General features: G+C 55.5%; 1 protein-coding gene across 1 annotated transcript in view; it reads right to left on the bottom strand.

Annotated features, from left to right (window-relative positions):
• Positions 1 to 6,305: 6,305 nt before the first annotated feature.
• The window catches only part of slc6a4a (solute carrier family 6 member 4a), a 27,057-nt gene continuing 12,225 nt past the window's right edge, over positions 6,306 to 21,137 (bottom strand). The window contains exons 10-13 of the mRNA XM_084142418.1: positions 10,144 to 10,243; positions 9,786 to 9,886; positions 9,527 to 9,694; positions 6,306 to 8,817 (exon numbers count right to left, since the gene is read on the bottom strand). Coding sequence (XP_083998544.1) covers positions 8,746 to 8,817; positions 9,527 to 9,694; positions 9,786 to 9,886; positions 10,144 to 10,243 — 441 coding nt within the window. The 3' untranslated portion in view covers positions 6,306 to 8,745. The remainder of the gene's footprint in view (positions 8,818 to 9,526; positions 9,695 to 9,785; positions 9,887 to 10,143; positions 10,244 to 21,137) is intronic.

The following is a 21,137-nucleotide window of genomic DNA, read 5'->3' as shown; positions in this document are numbered from 1 at the left end:
GCCTTTGATGCCAGTGAAGGACCACCCTGTTCAGGACATCCCCAATGTTGCAAAATGGACCAAAATGGTGCAAGTGGACCAGATGCTGGAACAACTTCAGAGGATGAAAGATGATACTTTCCCAGGTAAAGCTAAAGTCCCACAGATGATTGTGGAGAAACTTATTCCTTATCTACAGGCTTACAAGCAAAAAGCATTGCAAGGTGACAACAACGTCTTCAAAGAAAATCTTCAGGCTCCAGCTCCAAAAGCTCAGAAGAGCACCCTGAAAATCAAACCCAGAGTCAACATATTGACTGACCCTTCTTACTCCGAGCCACTTGTGAAGGTGAACCTGATTTTGGGGCTCGTTTTCTATGGCTTCATCGTAATAGTGGTTCTCTATGATGCTGTGAGAATCTCCAAGGAGGCTAGAAGGCGATCTGATGCTATTGCCACTGCCAGGTTGAAGAAAAGGGAACCAGCCACCGCTGAACCACAGACACTGGCATCCAGAGTTCGGGAGAGCATCTCTTCACGGTTTGGTTTGAAACAAGCATCATCCACACCACAGTGTGCCCCCATTTCTGACGATTCTGCAAAAGAGTTGCAGAAGTCAAAGGAGTTCATCTCCACCAAGGACAAATCTGAGTCAGAAAAGAGACCTGGAAAGAGTGCTGTCAGCCTGAGAGAGTGTGAGCCGCCTCTGCCTAGCATCCCAGATAACGATAACTTCCTTGTGCCTGACTCTGAGCCTGCCATCCAGGTGGCATTGAACCCATTCGACACCAAGCTAGCCAAAGTTGTATCTGACAATGCTGAGGCATCCAACTACGAGGCAACCGAGAAGCCCTGCTACACACAGTCTGGGCTCACTGAGGTTTGCGTCTATTAAGACTGAGGACTACTTCTTAAACCAAGTGATATTGAATAAAAGCTGCAGATATTACATCTCCAAATGAGATCACATGGAGACTGCCACCTTTGAAGACTTCCATTTTCTGTTTGTAATTTAATTTCTTTAGAATAGTAATAAAAATATATTGCATTTAAAACATATGTTTCAAGTTATTTTGGGGGTATTTTGATTTGTTGTTGTACTGTTGTGTTGTAAATGCAATAGGCAACATTATTTAATTTATAAAATAATATATTTTTCAGAGAAAAAAAATAGTTAAACATTAAAGAGATTCTTCTGTACTTTTGTATACTTTTTTGCCAGTAGTTCTGAAAGTAGCACTCACGAGCCAAAAGTGTTCCCCGAGAATTGCGTACTACGTCACATATGTGCAGATACAGTGCCTTCAGAATGTATTCATACCCCTTGACTTAATCCACATTTTGTTGTGTTACAGCCTGAATTCAAAATTGATTAAATAGATTTTTTCACACCCATCTACACAACATACAGAAATATCTAATTTGCATAATTATTCACACCCCTGAGTCAATACATGTTATAATCACCTTTGGCAGCAATTACAGGTGTGAGTCTTTCTAGGTAAGCCTCTATAGATAGAGGGACAGATGCAGAGATGGCAGGTAGGTAGAGGGGTAGGGAGGTGGTATGGTGTTTAATGTAAATCCAGTTTGATAACGCCAGACATAGAAACAGGAAGTTTCCATCACTCAGGGGATTGGAGCCCAGAGGAAATTGCTACAATAAAATTCACAGAGAGTTTCTCTCTCTCTGTGTGTGTGTACGTGTCTGTAAGTGTACGTACGTGTGTACAGGTTTGTTTGCACACGCTGCTGTGTCCTGTCCTTCATCTCATTTAGCAAACAGGTTGGTCTGTATCAACTGAAAAAAAGTGTATAGCAATGGGGAGTAGACAGGACATGACTGTGAGTGTCCCTAAGAGCATGTACCTCTGTGGTACAGGGATCAGGAGACACAATCGTAAACTAAAGCCAAACTAACCACCAGGGTCATATTCATTAGGCACCCAAATTATCCAAAAACCTATTGAAACAGGAAGGGACTACCTGACCTTGTCCAAAAAGAAACCCTTGTTTTAGTGTTCCGTTGCAAAGTGTTTTGCTACGGTGTGCCCTGATTAATAAGACCCAAGACTGACCTCTGAACTCACACACAAAGTAACCTACATGCATCTCTCTTTGTGTGAGACTTGCACCTCAGATCATGGGCTTACTCACTAAGTATGGGCTCATGTGGCTTGAAACTCAACCATGTGTGTATCTGTGTGTTGTTGTCTAAGTGTGTGAACATCATGGAGCGTTTACTGAAGCTAGCGGCTGCAGGATTCATCCTTGATGACAGAGACCCCGCCCTGGCCTGTAGGCTGCAGCCATCACACAAGGCCAGCCCCAGGTCAGGTGGCACCACAATAGATGATGTCACCTCAGTGGTTCCACTTTGAACATCATGCTTTGTGACGGACAGACATGCCGTTGTATATGTTGTTTGGCCTGTACACTGCAATAGATGATTGAAGTTCGCTGCCGATGCTGCGTAAAGCCACAATCCTTGATTCGTCATTATTCTTCATCAATCAATGGATATATAATTTGTTGAATAGACAGTAAGTATTGCACCTTTAAATTGTATTCTGTAGCTTTTCTCTTGTTCTCTACACTGTGGTCTTGAACTGCTCTCATTCAGGACAACAGTACAGGGTCTGAGAATAATCAAGCATTATCTTTAAAAGACAAAGCGGCGTATACAAACACTCTTGTAATCATGAAGTGTGAGCCCTGGAATAGAGGGGAGACAACCGTGAACAAAAGGCTGCAAAAAGAGGGGTAGAGGAAATGACCAAGGGGTGAGCAACAGGACAGTGTGTGGCTTGTTTGTTTTTAACTGAGAATTAATCTCAGAAAGCCAGAACTAAAATGTTGCGTAATTGCTTTAGATGCTTAATCTGTTTTGGGGGAGATGTGTAATGCTGCGTTCATAACCAAGTGGGAAGGTGGTATTTACCACATATGACTGGGAAAAATCCACTTGAACGCCGCTTCAACTGGTAATTACTAGTGGGAAACTCTATCATCCCTGAGCTTCGACTTCTCCCACATGCTGACCTCTGACGTCACACCTACTAAGGAAATTACTTTGATAACAGCATTTTTGGCAGTTAAATGCAACCACAAAACATTATTTATAAAAAGCAATCTATTAATATGATTTTTTAACAGTATAATTTGTTTACACGCATGATAGCTGGGGGTGTAGTCATTACTGATTCTGTTGCAAAATGAAAGCAAACGGAACGAAACGAGGAGGGACCTACCTGAATTTGTCCAATAGAAACTCTTGTTCTCTTTGCAAAACGCAACTGTTTGCAACAATTTGGTCTAACGGTTACAGCCCTATACTTTTCTTGTAGTTTATTAGCCAATGACCATTTCTCAACGAGTTCAAAGCACGTGAATGTATCCAACTGGCATTTACGACTTCACAACTGGTAATTACCACCTTTCCACTTGGTTACGAACGCAGCATTAGAAAATATACTATACTGAACAAAAATACAAACGCAACATGCAACAATTTCAAATATCTTACTGAGTCAATGTAAATAAATTCATTTGGCCCTAATATATGGATTTCACATGACTCCCCACACAGGCCCAGCCAATCAGAATGAATTTTTCCCCACAAAAGGGCTTTATTACAGACAGAAATATGCCTCAGCACCCCCTCCACTGATCCCGCAGGTGAAGGAGCCGGATGTGGAGGTCCTGGGCTGATGTGGAAACACATGGTCTGCTGTTGTGAGGCCGATTGGACGACATTGGAGACGGCTTATGGTAGAGAAATGAACATTCAATTCTCTGGCAACAGCTCTGGTGGACATTCCTGGAGACAGCATGCCAATTGCACGCTCACTCAAAACTTGAGACATCTGTGGCATTGTGTTGTGTGACAAAACTGCACATTTCAAAGTGGCCTTTTATTGTCCACAGCATAAGGTGCACCTGTGTAATGAATATACTGTTTAATCAGCTTTTTGATATGGCACACCTGTCAGGTGGATGGATTATCTTGGCAAAGGAGAAACACTCACTCACAGGGATGTCAAAAATGTGTGCTCAAAATATGAGCAAAATAAGCTTTTTGTGCGTATGGAACATTTCTGGGATCTTGTATTTCAGCTCATGAAACATGGGACCAACACTTTACATGCTGTGTTTATATTTTGTCTTCGGAAAGTATTCAGACCCCTTGACTTTTTCCACATTTTGTTACGTTACAGCCTTATCGTAAAATGGATTTTAAAAAATCTATCTACACACATTGCCCCATAATGACAAAGCGAAAACAGGTTTATATACATTTTTGCAAATGTATTACAAATAAAACATAGAAATACCTTATTTACATAAGTATTCAGACCCTTTGCTATGAGACTCAAAATTGAGCTCAGGTGCATCCTGTTCCATTGATCATTCTTGAGATGTTTCTACAACTTGATTGGAGTCCACCTGTGGTAAATTCAGTTGATTGGACATGATTTGGAAAGGCACACACCTGTCTATATAAGGTCCCACAGTTGACAGTGCATGTCAGAGCAAAAACCAAGCCATGAGGTCGAAGGAATTGTCCGTAGCGCTCCGAGACAGGACTGTGTCGAGGCACAGATCTGGGGAAGGGTACCAAAAAATTTCTGCAGCATTGAAGGTCCCCAAGAACACAGTGCCCTCCATTATTCTTAAATGGAAGAAGTTTGGAACCACCAAGACTCTTCGTAGAGCTGGCCGCCCGGCCAAACTGAGCAATTGGGGGAGAAGGGCCTTGGTCAGGGAGGTGACCAAGAAACCGATGGTCACTCTGACAGAGCTCTAGAGTTCCTCTGTCGAGATGGGAGAACCTTCCAGAAGGACAACCATCTCTGCAGCACTCCACCAATCAGGCCTTTATGGTAGAGTGGCCAGACGGAAGCCACTCCTCAATAAAAGGCACATGACAGCCCGCTTGGAGTTTGCCTAAAGGCACCTAAAGACTCTCAGACCATGAGAAACAAGATTCTCTGGTCTGATGAAACTAAGATTGAACTCTTTGGCCTGAATGCCAAGCGTCACGTCTGGAGGAAACCTGGCACCATGTTTTTCAGCGGCAGGGACTGGGAGACTAGTCAGGGAAAGATGAACAGAGCAAAGTACAGAAAGATCCTTGATGAAAACCTGCTCCAGAGCGCTCAGGACCTCAGACTGGGGCGACGGTTCACCTTCCAACTGGACAATGACCCTAAGCACACAGCCAAGACAATGCAGGAGTGGCTTTGGGACAAGTCTCTGAACGTCCTTGAGTGGTCCAGCCAGAGCCCGGACTTGAAACCGATCGAACATCTCTGGAGAGACCTGAAAATAGCTGTTCAGCAACGCTCCCCATCCAACCTGACAGAGCTTGAGAGGATCAGCAGAGAAGAATGGGAGAAACTCCCCATGTGTGCCAAGCTTGTAGTGTCATACCCAAGAAGACTTGATGCTGTAATTGCTGCCAAAGGTGCTTCAACAAAGTCCTGAGTAAAGGGTCTGAATACTTATGGAAACTGTTTTTGCTTTGTCATTATGGGGTATGTTGTGTAGATTTATGAGGAAAAAGTCAAGGGGTCTGAATACTTTCCGAATGCACTGTAGAACAAGGAGCAGAAGCAGGGAGGTAGTTCCACTCCCCCTCTCTCTGCAGTCTGAAAGTTTGAAACCATGAAGTGAGGAATTTGTGTATGGAGGGCAATGAGTGTCGAATTTGGTCAACAGAAAATGGTATTGCTAATTTGCTATGTGAGGCTTATTTGATCAAATAGAAGTTTCATAATGGTTAAGTTGTAACGAATGCACTGATTTAAGTGGACGCACATGGCATTTTGGCAACTTTGGGGGATAAAATGTTATATCGGAGTGTTGTTCGCACGCATATCTGCCCTCTCATTGGCTAGAATGGTCCCACTTGATCTCGCCTCCTCCCGCCTGCCTTCCATCTTTGAGGACGTGAATTTCCATTGTTAGAGCGGTCCCTCGACTATCTTGTCAATATAACAGAAAATCTTTGACCCACCTCTCGATAACTAATTACCCGCCAATCACCCACACCTATGAGCAATCACTTATCAAGCCTAGCTGGTGCTTCAAGTACCTGGCCCTAGCTACTGCCCCTAGCGGTGGGATGTGTTTAGTGGAAAATAGACTGTCTAACTGTGCCCTCAGCACTAAACTACTTCATTCCTAAAACAATCTCAGAAATGAACCCAATTCAAATATTACAATGCTACAAAACATACAATGTTACAAAACATAAAAAACTGTGTTACAAAAGCATTGGGGGAAAAAAATGCAAGAGGCATAGCTACTCATTTACATCTTTACTTTATTTATCTATTAATTCATATATATTTATATCTTTCTTCTATACAGGTTTATTTCTCAATACAATATTTTACAGACGTACATAGATCATACATTATATAGGCTCGAGAGGTACGAGGGAGTGATTTTAACATCATCTTCATTGGATATTTTGGAGAAGAACAAGACAAGTTGAAGCACAGGTTACACACATTGGCATGCACACACTGACAGAGTTGACAAAGTCTGACACTGCTACTTCTGCTCATAATGTACACACACACACACACACACACGTATGCACACGCACACACACTTATGTATGCACGCTCGCACACACACATGCAAGGTGTCCTCTGTAGCTCAATTGGTAGAGCATGGCGCTTGTAACGCCAGGGTAGTGGGTTCGATCCCCGGGACCACCCATACGTAAAAATTTATGCACGCGTGACTGTAAGTCGCTTTGGATAAAAGCGTCTGCTAAATGGCATATTATTTATGCACGCTCACACACACGCACACCAATCCTGAGGTAAAATACCATTTCAAATCATTTCAAATACTTCAGATTTGATTGCCTGGTTCAAATGAACCAATAGAACAGTCGCAAACCTGCAAACCCCGCCCATCTGGCACGAGGCAGGCCAAAGAAAACACTAAAGTATTTGAAAGATTCCCTATAGTATTTGAACCCAGGTCTGAGGCACACACAAACATAATCCGTTCAAATAGAGTAGACAGGTATTCACAGAATAAAGAGATATACACCGATACCAAGACTCTCTTAATAAACACGTACGTCATACTTTTACTCTCATTCCAACACACAACAGATTATTAGGTAGAAAGTAAAGACAGATACCTATTTTTAGACGCATCCTTGAGGACTGAGCGATGGAGATGAAAATAGTTGTGATCGATATTTGGTTCCCACTATAGGCAGTTGACACGGAAATTGTGTTTTACATATTAAGAAACTAAATCAAACTAAATCGGCATGTCAGTTTATAGTAAATTAGATAAACAAATACATGAAAGCATACATAGATTTGACAGCAATAATAATTATTTAAAATAAATACACATCTTATATTGCAATAATATAACCAACGACTCCTTCTGATCTGCACAGGGTAGGTTCTCCTTCTGATTTGCACAGGGTAGGTTCTCCTTCTGATCTGCACAGGGTAGGTTCTCCTTCTGATCTGCACAGGGTAGGTTCTCCTTCTGATTTGCACAGGGTAGGTTCTCCTTCTGACCTGCACAGGGTAGGTTCTCTTTCTGATCTGCACAGGGTAGGTTCTCCTTCTGATTTGCACAGGGTAGGTTCTCCTTCTGATTTGCACAGGGTAGGTTCTCCCCACGTTCCTTCCATTTTTGTCTGACACACACACACACACACACACACACACACACACACACACACACACACACACACACACACACACACACACACACACACACACACACACACACACACGCACACACACAAAATCACCCAGGCACAAACACTCTTACACACAACATGCACACACACCAGAGCCTTCCATACTGCAGCTAAAGAATCCCCCCACATACAACTGGACAAAGCCTTGTGTTCTCTTCTGAACTTGTCTCTATGTTCCCCAACAGCCTGGATATGCTTACAGAGCATAATCAGTACTGTAGTGCATCATGCTACACCAACATACAGCGCTTCACAGTGTGGAGACGCTCCGACACTCAACAAGGCCCTTTATAGTTTCAGCCATCCCGTTCCCATTCAGAAACACTGACAAGCTCCCACCATGTCTTCCTAAAACATGACAACAGCTCACATCTGGAAATACCTGTAGAAATATCCATGTAATATTTGGCTTCATTTAGAAATGTAAAAAGATACCTGAATTTTGCAATCAATGTCCAGCTAAATATCTGAATGCAGAACTCATGAAACAAGGATAGAATATCAAATGGAGCAGTGAGATTTGTTTGTGATATAAAAATTGTTTAGTAGACCTGACAGAGTAGACAAGGAAGTGTGTATGTTTATGCCTCATATTGTATGGATGGATCCCAATTGTAATGGACAGGTATAGACTTTAAAGGATGCATTATGTGTCAATAACAGTACACATGTCATTGTGCTGTGGCATCTAAAACCCTCTGTCTGGTGGCTGAAATGCTCTGACCAGCGTGGGCCAGTATGAAAACAGTGATGACATTAGCCGTTAACGGTTAGCTAACAGAATGAGCCAGGAGGGAGATGACGGAGGAGGTGGGATGCTGCAGACAGTGTGGCCCAGCGCCCCACCTCAGCCCTGGGGTCAGTAGGATGGATGGGGTGCCTTTGTGCTGAAGTCTGCTGTGGGAGTTCTGGAGGAGAAGTGGGGGAGGGGACGAACCCTCCCTGGTCCTGCAGTTGTGCTCTATATCCAGCAGAGGGTGGTGTAGTCCACCTGGCCTGGTCAGACCACTTGATCAGACGGTGTGGGTGATGATAATGTCACTGTGAGGCCCACTGGGTACAGGGGTGATGCCCTTCAGGAGACGCTAAGGGATAAGGAAGGGAGGGACAGAAAAGAGAGGGGTAGTTTGAGCACAAGAAGTAGTGCCTGGTATAACTGTGGCGTAACCCAACAGATCGTTCTTATTGAGTGCTGTCACACAGACTTGATGTCCTTCTGACCTCGCTCTGTTACATCTGTCTACGCTCACTGGCCGCAGCAGTAGGTTAGGCATACAACCCGCACACACGTAACACACACACTCACACAGATGTATTACCAGAACACACACGTAACACACACACTAACACAGATGTATGACCAGAACACACACGTAACACACACACACCCCTCTGCTGACACTGTCTTTCAGTCCCATTGTGTGGTGTGGCACTAGGGCAAACACTGGGCTTACTGGATGACAGGTTTATCAAAGGCAGGGAGAGGAGGGAGGAAGGTGCTGTGTGTACCATGTCTGTCTGTCTGTCTGTCTTCTCAAACAAGGAGCTGTTTTCTGGCTTGGCAACGTGACAGTGTGCAGGTGCCGCGGTGTCTGTCGCTTGTCTATGTTTGTGTGTGTGTGTGTGTGTGTGTGTGTCTAAACCGTAAGGTCTGGAAGCCGTCGTGGCTTGTATTCCTACTCTCTGCATCTCTCCCTTTGATTGTGCCCTCTGTTAATAGCCTGGTGATGGCAGGGGGACGGAAGGGGGACTGGAGGGGGAGAGGCCCACCCCAAGCCCTCTGGTGGCTCTTACCTGTTTAAAGGTCCCTTTGGTGGTGAGCAGGTGGTACACCATATAGGCTGGTACACAGATGAAGGAGGACACTCCGATGCAGTAGCCCAGAACAGTGGTCCAGGGTGGGTAGATGTAGTCAAACAACTTCACCTCCGGGGGGAACGCTAGGAAACTGATAATGATGAACTGAGGAGAGATGAGACATAGAGGAGGTGGTGTTTCGAACAGGTATATACAGCTGGTGTGTGTGTGTGTGTGTGTGCACGGGGGGGCTCACCAGTAGGAAGATGGGGCAGATGGCTACCCAGCACACCCTCCAGAACAGTCCAGGGGAGAAGCCCAGCATCATATGGACATCAGCGCAGAAACGACTCGTGCCTGAAAATGGACACAAAGACACACAATTAAACACATGCACACACACTTTAGTGTCTAAATATGGAATAGAAATCAATCAATCGACTTATCAATCCATCCATCCATTGTCTTTATTGTCCCAAATGAGACATTTCTAGTGCAGTCAGGTTACAAACCAATCATATACACACATCCATTAAAACAACAACAAAAAAAGATGACTCCAAAAATATCAGACTATGTGACTATGTGGGCCAATATAATTGTCAGCTGTTTACCATAGAACCAGGAAACGGCGATGACTTCTAGGAAGACCACAGTGATGACAGCAGGTCCCGTGGCGTACTCCTCAAACAGTTTCACCACAAACGCACCTCCCTAAAACACAGTTCCAGAGAAACGCATCGGTGTTGGAAAACAAGCTATAGAGCCTATAGAGACTATAGCTATAGATACATTTATACAGTAAATACCGCTGATGTTCCACTTTAGCTTATTTTCCACTTATTTCCCACCAGCATCGCTTCATGACATTTAGGAGATTATGGACATTGCTAAATAACCAGCAAAAAAAACGGATTGGATGAAAGGACAACACCCTGGGTAATGAGCCAAGTGGACTGAGGCTGGGTGGAGTGGGACTGAGGCTGGGTGGGAGTGGGACTGAGGCTGGGTGGGAGTGGGACTGAGGCTGGGTGGGAGTGGGACCGAGGCTGGGTGGGAGTGGGACAGAGGCTGGGTAGAGTGGGACTGAGGCTGGGTGGGAGTGGGACTGAGGCTGGGTGGGAGTGGGACTGAGGCTGGGTGGGAGTGGGACTGAGGCTTGGTAGAGTGGGACTGAGGCTGGGTAGAGTGGGACTGAGGCTGGGTGGTAGTGGGACTGAGGCTGGGTGAGAGTGGGACTGAGGCTGGGTAGAGTGGGACTGAGGCTGGGTGGGAGTGGGACTGAGGATGAGTGGGAGTGGGACTGAGGCTGGGTGGGAGTGGGACTGAGGCTGGGTAGAGTGGGACTGAGGCTGGGTAGAGTGGGACTGAGGCTGGGTGGGAGTGGGACTGATGCTGGGTGGTAGTGGGACTGAGGCTGGGTGGGAGTGGGACTGAGGCTGGGTGGGAGTGGGACTGAGGCTGGGTGGGAGTGGGACTGAGGCTGGGTGGAGTGGGACTGAGGCTGGGTGGGAGTGGGACCGAGGCTGGGTGGGAGTGGGACCGAGGCTGGGTGGGAGTGGGACTGAGGCTGGGTAGAGTGGGACTGAGGCTGGGTGGTAGTGGGACTGAGGCTGGGTGGGAGTGGGACTGAGGCTGGGTGGGAGTGGGACTGAGGCTTGGTAGAGTGGGACTGAGGCTGGGTAGAGTGGGACTGAGGCTGGGTGGTAGTGGGACTGAGGCTGGGTGGGAGTGGGACTGAGGCTGGGTAGAGTGGGACTGAGGCTGGGTGGGAGTGGGACTGAGGATGAGTGGGAGTGTGACTGAGGCTGGGTGGGAGTGGGACTGAGGCTGGGTGGGAGTGGGACTGAGGCTGGGTAGAGTGGGACTGAGGCTGGGTGGGAGTGGGACTGATGCTGGGTGGTAGTGGGACTGAGGCTGGGTGGGAGTGGGACTGAGGCTGGGTGGGAGTGGGACTGAGGCTGGGTAGAGTGGGACTGAGGCTGGGTAGAGTGGGACTGAGGCTGGGTGGTAGTGGGACTGAGGCTGGGTGGGAGTGGGACTGAGGCTGGGTAGAGTGGGACTGAGGCTGGGTAGAGTGGGACTTAGGCTGGGTGGTAGTGGGACTGAGGCTGGGTGGGAGTGGGACTGAGGCTGGGTAGGAGTGGGACTGAGGCTGGGTGGGAGTGGGACTGAGGCTGGGTGGGAGTGGGACTGAGGCTGGGTGGGAGTGGAACTGAGGCTGGGTGGGAGTGGGACTGAGGCTGGGTGGGAGTGGGACTGAGGCTGGGTGGGAGTGGGAGTGGGACTGAGGCTGGGTGGGAGTGGGACTGAGGCTGGGTGGGAGTGGGACTGAGACTGGGTGGGAGTGGGAGTGGGACTGAGGCTGGGTGGGAGTGGGACTGAGGCTGGGTGGGAGTGGGACTGAGGCTGGGTGGGAGTGGGACTGAGGCTGGGTGGGAGTGGGACTGAGGCTGGGTGGGAGTGGGACTGAGGCTGGGTGGGAGTGGGACTGAGGCTGGGTGGGAGTGGGACTGAGGCTGGGTGGGAGTGGGACTGAGGCTGGGTGGGAGTGGGAGTGGGACTGAGGCTGGGTGGGAGTGGGACTGAGGCTGGGTGGGAGTGGGACTGAGGCTGGGTGGGAGTGGGACTGAGGCTGGGTGGGAGTGGGAGTGGGACTGAGGCTGGGTGGGAGTGGGACTGAGGCTGGGTGGGAGTGGGACTGAGGCTGGGTGGGGGTGGGAGTGGGAGTGGGACTGAGGCTGGGTGGGAGTGGGACTGAGGCTGGGTGGGAGTGGGACTGAGGCTGGGTGGGAGTGGGAGTGGGAGTGGGACTGAGGCTGGGTGGGAGTGGGACTGAGGCTGGGTGGGAGTGGGACTGAGGCTGGGGGGGAGTGGGACTGAGGCTGGGTGGGAGTGGGACTGAGGCTGGGTGGGAGTGGGAGTGGGACTGAGGCTGGGTGGGAGTGGGAGTGGGACTGAGGCTGGGTGGGAGTGGGACTGAGGCTGGGTGGGAGTGGGAGTGGGACTGAGGCTGGGTGGGAGTGGGACTGAGGCTGGGTGGGAGTGGGACTGAGGCTGGGTGGGGGTGGGAGTGGGAGTGGGACTGAGGCTGGGTGGGAGTGGGAGTGGGACTGAGGCTGGGTGGGAGTGGGACTGAGGCTGGGTGGGAGTGGGAGTGGGACTGAGGCTGGGTGGGAGTGGGACTGAGGCTGGGTGGGAGTGGGACTGAGGCTGGGTGGGGGTGGGAGTGGGAGTGGGACTGAGGCTGGGTGGGAGTGGGACTGAGGCTGGGTGGGAGTGGGACTGAGGCTGGGTGGGAGTGGGAGTGGGAGTGGGACTGAGGCTGGGTGGGAGTGGGACTAAGGCTGGGTGGGAGTGGGACTGAGGCTGGGGGGGAGTGGGACTGAGGCTGGGTGGGAGTGGGACTGAGGCTGGGTGGGAGTGGGAGTGGGACTGAGGCTGGGTGGGAGTGGGAGTGGGACTGAGGCTGGGTGGGAGTGGGACTGAGGCTGGGTGGGAGTGGGAGTGGGACTGAGGCTGGGTGGGAGTGGGACTGAGGCTGGGTGGTAGTGGGACTGAGGCTGGGTGGGAGTGGGACTGAGGCTGGGTGGGAGTGGGACTGAGGCTTGGTAGAGTGGGACTGAGGCTGGGTAGAGTGGGACTGAGGCTGGGTGGTAGTGGGACTGAGGCTGGGTGGGAGTGGGACTGAGGCTGGGTAGAGTGGGACTGAGGCTGGGTGGGAGTGGGACTGAGGATGAGTGGGAGTGTGACTGAGGCTGGGTGGGAGTGGGACTGAGGCTGGGTGGGAGTGGGACTGAGGCTGGGTAGAGTGGGACTGAGGCTGGGTGGGAGTGGGACTGATGCTGGGTGGTAGTGGGACTGAGGCTGGGTGGGAGTGGGACTGAGGCTGGGTGGGAGTGGGACTGAGGCTGGGTAGAGTGGGACTGAGGCTGGGTGGTAGTGGGACTGAGGCTGGGTGGTAGTGGGACTGAGGCTGGGTGGGAGTGGGACTGAGGCTGGGTAGAGTGGGACTGAGGCTGGGTAGAGTGGGACTTAGGCTGGGTGGTAGTGGGACTGAGGCTGGGTGGGAGTGGGACTGAGGCTGGGTAGGAGTGGGACTGAGGCTGGGTGGGAGTGGGACTGAGGCTGGGTGGGAGTGGGACTGAGGCTGGGTGGGAGTGGGACTGAGGCTGGGTGGGAGTGGGACTGAGGCTGGGTGGGAGTGGGACTGAGGCTGGGTGGGAGTGGGAGTGGGACTGAGGCTGGGTGGGAGTGGGACTGAGGCTGGGTGGGAGTGGGACTGAGACTGGGTGGGAGTGGGAGTGGGACTGAGGCTGGGTGGGAGTGGGACTGAGGCTGGGTGGGAGTGGGACTGAGGCTGGGTGGGAGTGGGACTGAGGCTGGGTGGGAGTGGGACTGAGGCTGGGTGGGAGTGGGACTGAGGCTGGGTGGGAGTGGGACTGAGGCTGGGTGGGAGTGGGACTGAGGCTGGGTGGGAGTGGGACTGAGGCTGGGTGGGAGTGGGAGTGGGACTGAGGCTGGGTGGGAGTGGGACTGAGGCTGGGTGGGAGTGGGACTGAGGCTGGGTGGGGGTGGGAGTGGGAGTGGGACTGAGGCTGGGTGGGAGTGGGACTGAGGCTGGGTGGGAGTGGGACTGAGGCTGGGTGGGAGTGGGAGTGGGAGTGGGACTGAGGCTGGGTGGGAGTGGGACTGAGGCTGGGTGGGAGTGGGACTGAGGCTGGGGGGGAGTGGGACTGAGGCTGGGTGGGAGTGGGACTGAGGCTGGGTGGGAGTGGGAGTGGGACTGAGGCTGGGTGGGAGTGGGAGTGGGACTGAGGCTGGGTGGGAGTGGGACTGAGGCTGGGTGGGAGTGGGAGTGGGACTGAGGCTGGGTGGGAGTGGGACTGAGGCTGGGTGGGAGTGGGACTGAGGCTGGGTGGGGGTGGGAGTGGGAGTGGGACTGAGGCTGGGTGGGAGTGGGAGTGGGACTGAGGCTGGGTGGGAGTGGGACTGAGGCTGGGTGGGAGTGGGAGTGGGACTGAGGCTGGGTGGGAGTGGGACTGAGGCTGGGTGGGAGTGGGACTGAGGCTGGGTGGGGGTGGGAGTGGGAGTGGGACTGAGGCTGGGTGGGAGTGGGACTGAGGCTGGGTGGGAGTGGGACTGAGGCTGGGTGGGAGTGGGAGTGGGAGTGGGACTGAGGCTGGGTGGGAGTGGGACTAAGGCTGGGTGGGAGTGGGACTGAGGCTGGGGGGGAGTGGGACTGAGGCTGGGTGGGAGTGGGACTGAGGCTGGGTGGGAGTGGGAGTGGGACTGAGGCTGGGTGGGAGTGGGAGTGGGACTGAGGCTGGGTGGGAGTGGGACTGAGGCTGGGTGGGAGTGGGAGTGGGACTGAGGCTGGGTGGGAGTGGGACTGAGGCTGGGTGGTAGTGGGACTGAGGCTGGGTGGGAGTGGGACTGAGGCTGGGTGGGAGTGGGACTGAGGCTTGGTAGAGTGGGACTGAGGCTGGGTAGAGTGGGACTGAGGCTGGGTGGTAGTGGGACTGAGGCTGGGTGGGAGTGGGACTGAGGCTGGGTAGAGTGGGACTGAGGCTGGGTGGGAGTGGGACTGAGGATGAGTGGGAGTGTGACTGAGGCTGGGTGGGAGTGGGACTGAGGCTGGGTGGGATAGGGACTGAGGCTGGGTAGAGTGGGACTGAGGCTGGGTGGGAGTGGGACTGATGCTGGGTGGTAGTGGGACTGAGGCTGGGTGGGAGTGGGACTGAGGCTGGGTGGGAGTGGGACTGAGGCTGGGTAGAGTGGGACTGAGGCTGGGTGGTAGTGGGACTGAGGCTGGGTGGTAGTGGGACTGAGGCTGGGTGGGAGTGGGACTGAGGCTGGGTAGAGTGGGACTGAGGCTGGGTAGAGTGGGACTTAGGCTGGGTGGTAGTGGGACTGAGGCTGGGTGGGAGTGGGACTGAGGCTGGGTAGGAGTGGGACTGAGGCTGGGTGGGAGTGGGACTGAGGCTGGGTGGGAGTGGGACTGAGGCTGGGTGGGAGTGGGACTGAGGCTGGGTGGGAGTGGGACTGAGGCTGGGTGGGAGTGGGACTGAGGCTGGGTGGGAGTGGGAGTGGGACTGTGGCTGGGTGGGAGTGGGACTGAGGCTGGGTGGGAGTGGGACTGAGACTGGGTGGGAGTGGGAGTGGGACTGAGGCTGGGTGGGAGTGGGACTGAGGCTGGGTGGGAGTGGGACTGAGGCTGGGTGGGAGTGGGACTGAGGCTGGGTGGGAGTGGGACTGAGGCTGGGTGGGAGTGGGACTGAGGCTGGGTGGGAGTGGGACTGAGGCTGGGTGGGAGTGGGACTGAGGCTGGGTGGGAGTGGGACTGAGGCTGGGTGGGAGTGGGAGTGGGACTGAGGCTGGGTGGGAGTGGGAGTGGGACTGAGGCTGGGTGGGAGTGGGACTGAGGCTGGGTGGGAGTGGGACTGAGGCTGGGTGGGAGTGGGACTGAGGCTGGGTGGGAGTGGGAGTGGGACTGAGGCTGGGTGGGAGTGGGACTGAGGCTGGGTGGGAGTGGGACTGAGGCTGGGTGGGGGTGGGAGTGGGAGTGGGACTGAGGCTGGGTGGGAGTGGGACTGAGGCTGGGTGGGAGTGGGAGTGAGGCTGGGTGGGAGTGGGAGTGGGAGTGGGACTGAGGCTGGGTGGGAGTGGGACTGAGGCTGGGTGGGAGTGGGACTGAGGCTGGGGGGGAGTGGGACTGAGGCTGGGTGGGAGTGGGACTGAGGCTGGGTGGGAGTGGGAGTGGGACTGAGGCTGGGTGGGAGTGGGAGTGGGACTGAGGCTGGGTGGGAGTGGGACTGAGGCTGGGTGGGAGTGGGAGTGGGACTGAGGCTGGGTGGGAGTGGGACTGAGGCTGGGTGGGAGTGGGACTGAGGCTGGGTGGGAGTGGGACTGAGGCTGGGTGGGAGTGGGACTGAGGCTGGGTGGGAGTGGGAGTGGGAGTGGGACTGAGGCTGGGTGGGAGTGGGACTGAGGCTGGGTGGGAGTGGGACTGAGGCTGGGGGGGAGTGGGAATGAGGCTGGGTGGGAGTGGGACTGAGGCTGGGTGGGAGTGGGAGTGGGACTGAGGCTGGGTGGGAGTGGGAGTGGGACTGAGGCTGGGTGGGAGTGGGACTGAGGCTGGGTGGGAGTGGGAGTGGGACTGAGGCTGGGTGGGAGTGGGACTGAGGCTGGGTGGTAGTGGGACTGAGGCTGGGTGGGAGTGGGACTGAGGCTGGGTGGGAGTGGGACTGAGGCTGGGTGGGAGTGGGACTGAGGCTGGGTGGGAGTGGGACTGAGGCTGGGTGGGAGTGGGACCGAGGCTGGGTGGGAGTGGGACAGAGGCTGGGTAGAGTGGGACTGAGGCTGGGTGGGAGTGGGACTGAGGCTGGGTGGGAGTGGGACTGAGGCTGGGTGGGAGTGGGACTGAGGCTTGGTAGAGTGGGACTGAGGCTGGGTAGAGTGGGACTGAGGCTGGGTGGTAGTGGGACTGAGGCTGGGTGAGAGTGGGACTGAGGCTGGGTAGAGTGGGACTGAGGCTGGGTGGGAGTGGGACTGAGGATGAGTGGGAGTGGGACTGAGGCTGGGTGGGAGTGGGACTGAGGCTGGGTAGAGTGGGACTGAGGCTGGGTAGAGTGGGACTGAGGCTGGGTGGGAGTGGGACTGATGCTGGGTGGTAGTGGGACTGAGGCTGGGTGGGAGTGGGACTGAGGCTGGGTGGGAGTGGGACTGAGGCTGGGTGGGAGTGGGACTGAGGCTGGGTGGAGTGGGACTGAGGCTGGGTGGGAGTGGGACCGAGGCTGGGTGGGAGTGGGACCGAGGCTGGGTGGGAGTGGGACTGAGGCTGGGTAGAGTGGGACTGAGGCTGGGTGGTAGTGGGACTGAGGCTGGGTGGGAGTGGGACTGAGGCTGGGTGGGAGTGGGACTGAGGCTTGGTAGAGTGGGACTGAGGCTGGGTAGAGTGGGACTGAGGCTGGGTGGTAGTGGGACTGAGGCTGGGTGGGAGTGGGACTGAGGCTGGGTAGAGTGGGACTGAGGCTGGGTGGGAGTGGGACTGAGGATGAGTGGGAGTGTGACTGAGGCTGGGTGGGAGTGGGACTGAGGCTGGGTGGGAGTGGGACTGAGGCTGGGTAGAGTGGGACTGAGGCTGGGTGGGAGTGGGACTGATGCTGGGTGGTAGTGGGACTGAGGCTGGGTGGGAGTGGGACTGAGGCTGGGTGGGAGTGGGACTGAGGCTGGGTAGAGTGGGACTGAGGCTGGGTAGAGTGGGACTGAGGCTGGGTGGTAGTGGGACTGAGGCTGGGTGGGAGTGGGACTGAGGCTGGGTAGAGTGGGACTGAGGCTGGGTAGAGTGGGACTTAGGCTGGGTGGTAGTGGGACTGAGGCTGGGTGGGAGTGGGACTGAGGCTGGGTAGGAGTGGGACTGAGGCTGGGTGGGAGTGGGACTGAGGCTGGGTGGGAGTGGGACTGAGGCTGGGTGGGAGTGGAACTGAGGCTGGGTGGGAGTGGGACTGAGGCTGGGTGGGAGTGGGACTGAGGCTGGGTGGGAGTGGGAGTGGGACTGAGGCTGGGTGGGAGTGGGACTGAGGCTGGGTGGGAGTGGGACTGAGACTGGGTGGGAGTGGGAGTGGGACTGAGGCTGGGTGGGAGTGGGACTGAGGCTGGGTGGGAGTGGGACTGAGGCTGGGTGGGAGTGGGACTGAGGCTGGGTGGGAGTGGGACTGAGGCTGGGTGGGAGTGGGACTGAGGCTGGGTGGGAGTGGGACTGAGGCTGGGTGGGAGTGGGACTGAGGCTGGGTGGGAGTGGGACTGAGGCTGGGTGGGAGTGGGAGTGGGACTGAGGCTGGGTGGGAGTGGGACTGAGGCTGGGTGGGAGTGGGACTGAGGCTGGGTGGGAGTGGGACTGAGGCTGGGTGGGAGTGGGAGTGGGACTGAGGCTGGGTGGGAGTGGGACTGAGGCTGGGTGGGAGTGGGACTGAGGCTGGGTGGGGGTGGGAGTGGGAGTGGGACTGAGGCTGGGTGGGAGTGGGACTGAGGCTGGGTGGGAGTGGGACTGAGGCTGGGTGGGAGTGGGAGTGGGAGTGGGACTGAGGCTGGGTGGGAGTGGGACTGAGGCTGGGTGGGAGTGGGACTGAGGCTGGGGGGGAGTGGGACTGAGGCTGGGTGGGAGTGGGACTGAGGCTGGGTGGGAGTGGGAGTGGGACTGAGGCTGGGTGGGAGTGGGAGTGGGACTGAGGCTGGGTGGGAGTGGGACTGAGGCTGGGTGGGAGTGGGAGTGGGACTGAGGCTGGGTGGGAGTGGGACTGAGGCTGGGTGGGAGTGGGACTGAGGCTGGGTGGGGGTGGGAGTGGGAGTGGGACTGAGGCTGGGTGGGAGTGGGAGTGGGACTGAGGCTGGGTGGGAGTGGGACTGAGGCTGGGTGGGAGTGGGAGTGGGACTGAGGCTGGGTGGGAGTGGGACTGAGGCTGGGTGGGAGTGGGACTGAGGCTGGGTGGGGGTGGGAGTGGGAGTGGGACTGAGGCTGGGTGGGAGTGGGACTGAGGCTGGGTGGGAGTGGGACTGAGGCTGGGTGGGAGTGGGAGTGGGAGTGGGACTGAGGCTGGGTGGGAGTGGGACTAAGGCTGGGTGGGAGTGGGACTGAGGCTGGGGGGGAGTGGGACTGAGGCTGGGTGGGAGTGGGACTGAGGCTGGGTGGGAGTGGGAGTGGGACTGAGGCTGGGTGGGAGTGGGAGTGGGACTGAGGCTGGGTGGGAGTGGGACTGAGGCTGGGTGGGAGTGGGAGTGGGACTGAGGCTGGGTGGGAGTGGGACTGAGGCTGGGTGGTAGTGGGACTGAGGCTGGGTGGGAGTGGGACTGAGGCTGGGTGGGAGTGGGACTGAGGCTTGGTAGAGTGGGACTGAGGCTGGGTAGAGTGGGACTGAGGCTGGGTGGTAGTGGGACTGAGGCTGGGTGGGAGTGGGACTGAGGCTGGGTAGAGTGGGACTGAGGCTGGGTGGGAGTGGGACTGAGGATGAGTGGGAGTGTGACTGAGGCTGGGTGGGAGTGGGACTGAGGCTGGGTGGGAGTGGGACTGAGGCTGGGTAGAGTGGGACTGAGGCTGGGTGGGAGTGGGACTGATGCTGGGTGGTAGTGGGACTGAGGCTGGGTGGGAGTGGGACTGAGGCTGGGTGGGAGTGGGACTGAGGCTGGGTAGAGTGGGACTGAGGCTGGGTGGTAGTGGGACTGAGGCTGGGTGGTAGTGGGACTGAGGCTGGGTGGGAGTGGGACTGAGGCTGGGTAGAGTGGGACTGAGGCTGGGTAGAGTGGGACTTAGGCTGGGTGGTAGTGGGACTGAGGCTGGGTGGGAGTGGGACTGAGGCTGGGTAGGAGTGGGACTGAGGCTGGGTGGGAGTGGGACTGAGGCTGGGTGGGAGTGGGACTGAGGCTGGGTGGGAGTGGGACTGAGGCTGGGTGGGAGTGGGACTGAGGCTGGGTGGGAGTGGGACTGAGGCTGGGTGGGAGTGGGAGTGGGACTGAGGCTGGGTGGGAGTGGGACTGAGGCTGGGTGGGAGTGGGACTGAGACTGGGTGGGAGTGGGAGTGGGACTGAGGCTGGGTGGGAGTGGGACTGAGGCTGGGTGGGAGTGGGACTGAGGCTGGGTGGGAGTGGGACTGAGGCTGGGTGGGAGTGGGACTGAGGCTGGGTGGGAGTGGGACTGAGGCTGGGTGGGAGTGGGACTGAGGCTGGGTGGGAGTGGGACTGAGGCTGGGTGGGAGTGGGACTGAGGCTGGGTGGGAGTGGGAGTGGGACTGAGGCTGGGTGGGAGTGGGACTGAGGCTGGGTGGGAGTGGGACTGAGGCTGGGTGGGGGTGGGAGTGGGAGTGGGACTGAGGCTGGGTGGGAGTGGGACTGAGGCTGGGTGGGAGTGGGACTGAGGCTGGGTGGGAGTGGGAGTGGGAGTGGGACTGAGGCTGGGTGGGAGTGGGACTGAGGCTGGGTGGGAGTGGGACTGAGGCTGGGGGGGAGTGGGACTGAGGCTGGGTGGGAGTGGGACTGAGGCTGGGTGGGAGTGGGAGTGGGACTGAGGCTGGGTGGGAGTGGGAGTGGGACTGAGGCTGGGTGGGAGTGGGACTGAGGCTGGGTGGGAGTGGGAGTGGGACTGAGGCTGGGTGGGAGTGGGACTGAGGCTGGGTGGGAGTGGGACTGAGGCTGGGTGGGGGTGGGAGTGGGAGTGGGACTGAGGCTGGGTGGGAGTGGGAGTGGGACTGAGGCTGGGTGGGAGTGGGACTGAGGCTGGGTGGGAGTGGGAGTGGGACTGAGGCTGGGTGGGAGTGGGACTGAGGCTGGGTGGGAGTGGGACTGAGGCTGGGTGGGGGTGGGAGTGGGAGTGGGACTGAGGCTGGGTGGGAGTGGGACTGAGGCTGGGTGGGAGTGGGACTGAGGCTGGGTGGGAGTGGGAGTGGGAGTGGGACTGAGGCTGGGTGGGAGTGGGACTAAGGCTGGGTGGGAGTGGGACTGAGGCTGGGGGGGAGTGGGACTGAGGCTGGGTGGGAGTGGGACTGAGGCTGGGTGGGAGTGGGAGTGGGACTGAGGCTGGGTGGGAGTGGGAGTGGGACTGAGGCTGGGTGGGAGT

This window comes from Coregonus lavaretus (assembly GCF_964263955.1).
Source record: "Coregonus lavaretus genome assembly, chromosome: 26".
Classification (NCBI taxonomy): domain Eukaryota; kingdom Metazoa; phylum Chordata; class Actinopteri; order Salmoniformes; family Salmonidae; genus Coregonus; species Coregonus lavaretus.
The sequence above is the reverse complement of the archived record's forward strand: the minus strand, read 5'-3'. Positions and strand labels throughout refer to the sequence as shown.